This window comes from Nanorana parkeri, unplaced genomic scaffold, assembly GCF_000935625.1.
Source record: "Nanorana parkeri isolate BGI_ZX_2015 unplaced genomic scaffold, ASM93562v1 scaffold648, whole genome shotgun sequence".
In the NCBI taxonomy this organism is placed as follows: Eukaryota; Metazoa; Chordata; class Amphibia; order Anura; family Dicroglossidae; genus Nanorana; species Nanorana parkeri.
The window spans coordinates 766,742-775,873 of NW_017306916.1; the positions used below are offsets into that span (position 1 = coordinate 766,742).

At 42.4% G+C, this 9,132-nt stretch overlaps 1 protein-coding gene across 1 annotated transcript in view; it reads left to right on the plus strand.

The window, feature by feature from the left end:
- The window catches only part of COPS7B (COP9 signalosome subunit 7B), a 20,888-nt gene extending 11,959 nt beyond the window's left edge, over positions 1-8,929 (plus strand). Inside the window, exons 5-7 of the mRNA XM_018563291.1 lie at positions 625-827; positions 3,408-3,513; positions 7,794-8,929. Coding sequence (XP_018418793.1) covers positions 625-827; positions 3,408-3,513; positions 7,794-7,952 — 468 coding nt within the window. The 3' untranslated portion in view covers positions 7,953-8,929. The remainder of the gene's footprint in view (positions 1-624; positions 828-3,407; positions 3,514-7,793) is intronic.
- Positions 8,930-9,132: the final 203 nt, after the last annotated feature.

Genomic DNA, 9,132 nt, shown 5'->3' on the forward strand with positions numbered 1-9,132 from the left:
ATTGCTGACCTCCTCCTTTTCAAAATAATATTTTATTTATTTATTACAGGTATTTATATAGTATATTTACCTGGCTCTCAGTTTGTTGTAGCGGTTTAAATACTTTGTCACTTATAAGAAACAAGTATGCAGATCAGGAGCTCTGACTTAATTTGCTGTATGCGTGTTACATTTTAGTGGCAGAAAAGGAATTAAAACCAGTGTGGGTAGGCAACCTTGGCACGCCATCTGTGGTCAAACTACACATGCCTTCAGAACTCTGGGAGTCATGCCTGTGGCTGTCAGTCTTGCAATGCCTCGTGAGACTTGTAGCTCCACAAATGCTTCAGTACGGAGGTTGCCTACCCCTGCCATAGCCTAGGAAGCCAGCATTTGCAAAAGAAAGTCAGGGATGCAATGTGCAGATTTTCTTTGTAAATGATACACTTTCTTGGAACTGATTCATAACCTATGGTAAGAATATTTGTAGAGCTCCTAAAGAGACGCACGGTGCACATAACATAGATTTGAGGAATACAGGAGAGACAAACTCCTCATGGCAACTATTGTATTATGATAAGGGTAAACCTAGTTTGATGTAGGCATGCTCTTGTGTTAATATTGCCACTTGTTTCTCACTCTTAGTGCATTCCATATTCTGTGCTGCTGAAAGATTTGGATATGAGGAACCTCAGAGAGTTGGAGGATCTAATCATAGAAGCCGTTTACACAGATATAATTCAGGGCAAACTGGATCAGCGCAACCATGTGCTAGAGGTGGATTTCTGCATCGGACGGGACATTCCCAAGAAGGATATAAGTAGCATTGTTAAAACTCTTCAGCAGTGGTGAGAATCATTTTATTCACATACTTTGCCACGTTGGGCCAGATCAACTAAGTTTAGTAACTGGAGGAATGCAAATTGTCACACAGGACATCTTATTTTGGCACATCTCATGTCAAATAAACTTTTATGTCTCAGCGTGTATAGTGTATTTGGCACATAGTAGAATGCCTAACTTTTATTGTGCCATTATCTTCTTGGCACATTACTGTACACCCAAATATGGACTCATTTTCTGAACCATTATTTGTTTGGCGCAATCAAAAGAGCAGTTTTCCATGTGCAGTATATGTCACAAAGCAGTGTTTTCTACAGCTCTATAGTGACTCTTCCAGTATTTACATCAGTCCTTCCCAAAATCCCCTACCACAGTAGAAGTTATTGGAATGGAAGATCTGCTTTATGGGGGTTAAAAAATACACCCAAAATTTAAATCTATGTTTTTAGTGGGATGACTGGCGCTTTATTCCCTGTTGGATGATTGCTGCTCAAATGTGTCAGCAAAATATGGTGTCCCGTGAATGTTCATGGGGGAAAGCACTGTATTTTTCCATGAGATGGACTGTTTGATATTGGTTAAAGTGACACTAAACTCAGGAGTTAAATATTAATTAAAGGAGAACTATGAGGTGAGTGTTCTTCACTCACCTCATAGTTCTAGCCGACCTGTGACAATGAGACTGTCGCAGGTCGGCTCAGTAGATCGGGATTTGAGCGAACGCATAACGGCGTTCGCTCACCTCTCGATCCTGTCACAGCTCTCTGCCGTAACAGGGGAGGGGCTGGATTCCCCACGCTCCGATCCGCCAGCGCTCACTGGCGGAATGGACGGGGAGGGGGCGGGTACAGCTGGCTCTGCCTCTAGATAGGCAGAGCCAGCTGTCAGTCACGCAGCTGGGCGGATCCCGGCATGATTGTCGGGATCCGCTTTAGCTGCGGCGTCTCAGTATACTGTGAGCATCAGCTCACGGTATACTGCGGCGTCTCAGTATACAGGGAGCTACAGCTTGCAGTATAGTGAGCTTAGGGTGACGGGAGGACGCTAGTTTGTGTGCTCCCGTTACCCTAAGGAGAACTATGGGGAAAAGCCTTAACCCCATAGTTCTCCTTTTTTAAAGTGCCATAACTGTTACCAAAAATGTATGTAATGTATTGGTGCTGACACTGTCCTTTCTTCTGGAGGGTGGCTACTTTTGTCCCCCACGGTCCCTGTGTGTGTTGTAAAGTAGTCACCACTCCAAGCTCCCTCCTGTGATGGACTACAATCTCACTACAAAGTAAACAAGTCATGAGATTGTAGTCCATCACAGGAGTGAGCTTGGAGTGGTGACTACTTTACAACACACACAGGGCCCATAAGGAACAGAAGTAGCCACCCTCCAGAAGGAAGGACAGTGTCAGCACCAATTCAGAGATGATTTGAGGATATAAAGCCGAGTGATACACAAATAAGATACTTTTATGTTCATAGTTAAGGAACTTGAATGTATTTTTAGGGTTTAACTCCTGAGTGCAGTGTGGCTTGTACAGTAGGAAACGGGTAGGTTTTGATTGCTGATCACCTTAAGAAAGTGCATGTTCCATTGCAGTCTGAGTTCTGTTCTTGCTGAAAATTAACCCAGAACAAGCAAGCCGATTAGGAAGATCAGAGTGTGTACAGATCTTGTTCTGGGTCAGTGACTGGGAAAGTATTGAATCCCTCGGATCAACATGACAGCCAAGATAAAAAGCATTTCCATATATAGAGTTCATCAGTGTCTACTGCTTCTTTCAAAGAGAACCTGTTTTGAGAGAAATACAGAGGCTGCTATTGCAGACCACCTTCTGAAAATGCTAGTTGCCTGGCTATTTCTGAGTTCCGTAGCCTGTGACCCCGAAGAAGCATGCAGCAAGCGATGTCTGGAGTTTAGATCTACATACTTGTTCAAGGTCAGAGACACAAAGTATGAGAAGTCACTGGATCAGTATGGCAACCATGCAACTAGCATTACCAAAAAGAGAGGCCGGCAGTGATAGTATTGATTTCCTTGCATGAATACTTGTGCTTAATCATGTCTCATGTAAGTTCTAATCTGTCCACAGCATTGTGTTCTAGGTTCTGATCAGTTTGATTGTTAAATACATCAATTGATCAAAACTGGAGCTATTGCCCATAGCAACCAATCAGCGTCTCTCTTCAGTTTGTTCAGTTAATATGTGAAAATGAAAGGGAGAAGCTGATTGGTTGTCATGCACAGCTGCTCCAGTTTTTGCCTGCTCCAGTTTTGATAATCCCCCTCAGTATATTTTGGCAGGATGTTGTGCTTGTATCAAGCTAATTGTTTTGATGTCAGGTTTTTGTCATAGAAATTCAAGCTGACGTGTTTGTATATTGTGTGACTGTGAAAAGTTCATGGAGACAATAATTGTAATGGCAGAGGATGAAAACATCCGTCCTGGGTTTTGTCTCATCGTAGACTTGTTATTCTTGTATAATTGCCTCTCTGGTCATTATTATTATTCTGTTGTGTGATGAGGATGTGAAATGTCTTACAGTATTAATCACGCTTCTGCAATGTAACTCCAAATAACTTTACATTTCAGGTGTGATGGCTGTGAGGCAGTTTTAATGGGAATTGAACAGCAAGTGCTACGGGCTAACCAGTACAAGGAGAACCACATCCGTACACAGCAGCAAATAGAGACAGAGGTGAGTATAAGCAGACAATTCCATTCAGCTCAACATTGCAGGCTGAAAAAGTATCCATCTATCTCATTTCCCACAAAAGGGTGCACAGGGCTCAAAAACCCATAAGAAGAAGAAAGCATAAAAGTCCACCAGCAGTAGTACCTAATAACTAGGGCTGCAGCTAACGATTATTTTCATAATCGATTAGTTAGCCGATTATTAGCTTCGATTAATCGGATAGCATTAAAAATAATAATACCGTCATTTATGTCAAATAAAATACACAATTACAGCTTTACAGACTTAAAGTTTACTTCAGAATAAAACGGTATGTACCTTGTTTGCAATTGCACTGCACTGGAACGTAGGGCATTGCAGCACGGCACATTACTGATTGACAGCAGGCAGTGGGCGGGTGCAATACCCAGCCTGCTATTACATTTTAAAATATCCAATAGCAGGCTGGGTATGGCTCCCAGCCTCTAGTTCCAACGGGGGGATGGGGGCTAAAACGGCCCAGGGACGGGGCTAAAGTGGCTGAATAGGGGCGAGGGCTGAGGCTGAACGGAGCAGGGGAAGAGGAGACACGGAGCGGCTTCTGAGGTAGGGGGAGCAGCGTGGGATTGCAGAGTCACAGCGGTCTTTCCTCCCTGCTGGTTCTGGCTGCAGTGGTCTGTCTCCCGATTGCCTCTGCCGACACAGGCGGGGAGAGCAGTGGGGATTGAAAAGGGCTCAGACCGCTGCAGCCAGCACCAGCGGGGAGGAGAGCTGAGGAGCAGAGCGGCAGCTGCAACTAATCAGATCGATTTATAATCGCTGAGAATCGTTGGCAATGATTCTCATCATTGATTAGTTGCTTTTAAATCGATTAGTTGTTGCAGCCCTACCTATAACACCCAAACTAAAAATATGCTAAAAGTTCACTATGGATGGAAAACAGCAGTTGAATAAAATAGTTGACATGGTCTTGTCTGTAGAATGATTGTGATCTGGACCCATATGATCACACTGGCCAAACAAACAAAGCTATACCCTGTACAGACACTGTCCATTTTGGTTCCATCTCTGGAGATCTGTGGAGACCATTTTTTAAGGTAACCTGTAGCCATACAATTGTTGCCAGAGCTGGCTGTTATCAGCTGGATCAGGCAATAATTCGTCTATATCTAAGGATACTTTTAGTGTTGGGACATAAGCTGGCAATAAAATGTACGAATTTCGGCCGCTGCTTGATAAACCAGCCAAAATTTGCACAGTGGGTGCCCCTGTGAGCACCCTTCTGCCCGGCATCCTTCAATCAGAAGCCAGTTAAAAAATAAAATCTTCAGGTGAACAGTGACTGGAACCAGCCAGCTGCCATCATTGTTTGAGTATTCTGACGGGGGCACACTTTCCACTGTCAGGACACAAGGAGCGATTTGTCCATCCATGCTGTTTAGCGTGGATGGGGCAATCTTTTCCATTTTTTTTTCCCGTTTTGCCCGCAGGTTGAATAAAAAAAGTATAACAGTAGTTGTATGGCCAGCTTTAGAGGAATTAAGAGGGAGCATTTTTCCTGTCCTGGCTTTCTTATGAAGACTATATACCTGTATACTTTTTTATTTCAGTGTGCCCATTAACACCTGAGAGTTTTGCTGTTTGTAGCTTGAAGCACAAAAAGTATACAAGCTTCTTTTCCGGCAGAATTGGGCGTTTTTGGTCCCATAGACTTTAATGGGAGTGCCTAAATAATGGCTAAACACACGTAATCAGCATTTTTCACAGATTTGTGCCTAACAGCCGTCTCCCCCTCATAGTAATCACCTGATTACCTGAAAAAGCAGAATGCGTGGCTAAGGCATGTCTACTACAGGAATGCAGACACCTCAGCTTTCCTCATTAGAACACTAAGATTTGCTCAGGTGGTTACTATGAAGACAAACCCTCCCATTCAGGATCAGTCTAGAACATGGTAAAATAAATGGCTATTACTTACAATAAAAACTAGAAATCCGCAACAAAGATCCTTGCCATGTATATAGATCACCCAGATGGGTTTCTTTTCTCAGCAAGGCATTGATAAGTCAAGGGCTCTGGTTGTTGGGAGTAATGGGTTTGGTAGGTTCTTGAGCATATGCAGATTGAGTTTGACAAATGTAGGATATGTAGGTACCTTATATAATCTAAGACACTTCCAGGCACATCACCTAGCCATAGTGGGTAACCTCCCTTATTTCTTTGACAGTTAAGCAGTCCAGCTAATCTACCATGTTGTCCCAGCCTGCAAGATTTAGTTTTCTGCAAGGGACCTCCTGTGATCAGTTGATATGGTCCTCTTACTGCAAACATTGACCCTGACCCTCTGCATATTATTGATGGATGCATTTTATGTAAAGCTGGCATACTGTATGTAACGTTGAATCTTAAAATACAATCACACAGTCATACTGAACATCATTCATAGGGGGAACAGTTCCTATTGCCCCCAGCAGCCAGCATGTCTGTAGGAAACTCACAGCATTCATAAATGAAGCACAGAACACAGTATAGAATAAAAGGTAGATTCTGTTTGCTATAGGCAGCAAGAAGGGTTCCCCTTTCAGAGACTTGTATATAAAGTCCACTTTGTTTGCCAGGTGACGTTACTCTAAGTTGTTTATGGCACACCGTATTATAGTACGTGACACATTGCACAATGTGATTGTTAACTTATTTACTAGATGCTCAGTACTGGCAGACATTTGTATACAATTATAATGTCTTGACAACCAAATACAGATACTCCAACATAAACATGAAAAGGTATAAAACCTCAAAGTATAATAAGGAAAAAATGAAATTTGCGACTGCATTCATTTCATAGTCAACGTAGAGCAGTGGTTATTCCTTTTGTAACCAGCAGAGGGCAGTACTTTCCTTTTTGTATGCCATGTTCTTATTCAGTGAGAAATTCCAGTCATCTTGTGTGTGTTTTTATATTTACATTGCTTTGCATTTGAATTTTGTCTTTTTTGTCATTAACCTAGAGTTAAAATGGGTTTCATGGGAATTTTATGACACGGAATTCTACAACAAACTCTGGTGCAGCTAATTGGATCCAGATGTCACATAATTATTTGGAGGGAGTCCATCTGAGTGCAGCGACACCTGATCTCAAAATAAATACAGCTGTTTCGGAAAAGCCAAAGTTTGTTAGAAAATAGATCTAAACAGTATCAGTAAGACCTAACAGTTATCATAACAAGCGCAGAATCAAGTTCTGAGGACGCACTATTCAGCATTAGGTTTTTTAAAAAAAAAAAAGAACTTGGAAAATCCCTTCGGAGCACCATTAAATCCATTGTTAAAAAATAGAAAAAAAGATGACTGATTGTGATTTTACTTGGAAAAGGCTTTCTACCAAAGCTCAGTGACTAGGAAGCAAGTGGTCAGTGGTTACTCTGAATTAGTTCTACCAATCCACAGCTGAGTTGAGAGAATCCATTCCATGGAACAGGTTTTCAGATATTGGCCACATTCAGCCGCCTTGTAATGTGTTGCCGTTTTGCCTATCTCAGTATATTATGTGCACTGTAATTTATTAGTTTTTGTATAGCGTTTTGTTTTTGCATTTTTGTTTGGAGTTTAAGTGATACCCTTTATTGGCCTGAAAAAGGGATCGAAGTAATCCTGAAAGCTTGCTTCTTTAAAAGAGAACTATGGGGTAAGTGTTTTCCCCCCATAGTTCTCTTTAGGGTCACAGGAGGACATATACTAACCTCCTCCAGTGACTCAAAGCTCATTATATAGCGAGCTATTGCCCACGATATACTGTGAGTGCCGCAGCCGGGACGGATCCCAACAATACTGTCGAGATCCACCCGGCTGCGTGAGTGACAGCTGGCTCTGCCTATATAGAGGCAGAGCCAGCTGTGCCAGCTCCCTCCGTTCCTCCAGTCAGCGCTAGAGGATCGGAGGTGGGAATCCCTGCAGGGAGAGGTGACTGACAGTCACCTCTCCCTGCAGGAAGACGATTGGGAAGTGAGCAGATCGGTGCATGTTTCTGCTCACTTCCCGATCTACAGAGCCGACCTGTGACAGTCTCATTGTCACAGGCCGGCTCTAACTATGAGGTGAGTGGAAATCACTCACCTCATAGATCTCTTTTTATCTCTGAAGTTAGCCAATAAAGGGCTAACTTCAGAGATTAATCTCTGAAGAAAGCCAGTAAACATCACTTAAACTCCAAACTTTCTTCACTTATCAATAGCTAGCACAGTACAATACTTTATTATTGTTTTTTTATGTAATCTATCTTTTGTGTACATTTCTTTGTCCACTAGGTGACAAATATAAAGAAGACTTTGAAAGCCACAGCTTCCTCAACTGCTCAGGACACTGACCAGCACCTTGCGGAACGGGAAGGACCACCCCTTGCCGAACAACGGCAGCCCACCAAAAAGATGTCGAAGGTTAAAGGTCTAGTCTCCAGTCGCCACTAGTGAAGCTAAGAACAGGGAGGAGGCTCCAGGGGTACACATCAGTTCCTGGATTGTTTACAGACTTAACCACACACCACCATTGTGTCAGCCTCTTTTACCCAAAACCCCTCGGAGACCCTGCCTGCTAGGAGGGACAATAAACCCATTAGCGCTAACAATGCTGTGACCCAGCTCAGTTTGCGAATTGTCCTGGCAGATCAGGACATGTTGCCTAAATCTTTGTGGATCCTTCTCGCTGCTGGAGAGGTTTGTTGTGTTAAGTCCCTGCAAGGCACAGCAGGCTTCTCTGTCAGAGAGAGGATTACAGAAATGGCTGCTTATTGCTGCGTGGTTACAAAATCCCAGGTGACTTTGGTCCTGTCAGCTCTCTCTGGAGATTTAACATGTGCAGTAGGGACAGGTCTGTATAGTAGGTTTTACTATTTTCTTAAACGTACCCTATTTTTTTCAGGAAATTGTATTTTTTTCCCTCCTATGTCAGGCAACCAACTATTGACTTCTACAAGAGATATTCTAGTAATCGAGAGTCTCTGGGTAAGGGGAGATAGAAACTCCAGCTATAAAAGCACTTTTGTTCTTGTACACCTAAACAACGTAAGAGGTTGTAAGTCAATATTGGACATCCTGCTTAGTCTCCAAAGTGAGCAGAAGGGAATAACATGATGTAAATACATAAAGCATATACATACGTGCTGCTTCCATCAGCAAAGCCTTAGAATTGTCCAGAGGAAGCATGCATCAATGCTAGGGTATAGGAACATACTCTCTGGGCTCTCTCCCAGCTAATCCATTTTCTTTGAACCTTAAGTGTTCTTTGGGGATTTCACAGATAAGGTTCACCTTTGATAAGACACCTCTCTGCAGTGTCATACATCTGTTTCTGATTCGGGCAGCGTGGATCCATTATCTTGATATACACTGTTTCCCTCTCTGTGCATCTAAATCTCCAAATAATTATTAAAAAAAATACAAATCTGGGTATTGTTTTATTTCTTTGTGTAAATAGTAAACAACTAGTTTTCATACTCTGGGATGCAATGGCAGTGATGTGATAATTTGTCACCATCCATTGTAGCTGAATAAACGGCATGTTGGAGTAGTTGATATTACTTCCATGATTTAGATATTTATATATTAAAATTCATTGGTAAAATGTGGTTTTAAACCTTACAATTCGAGG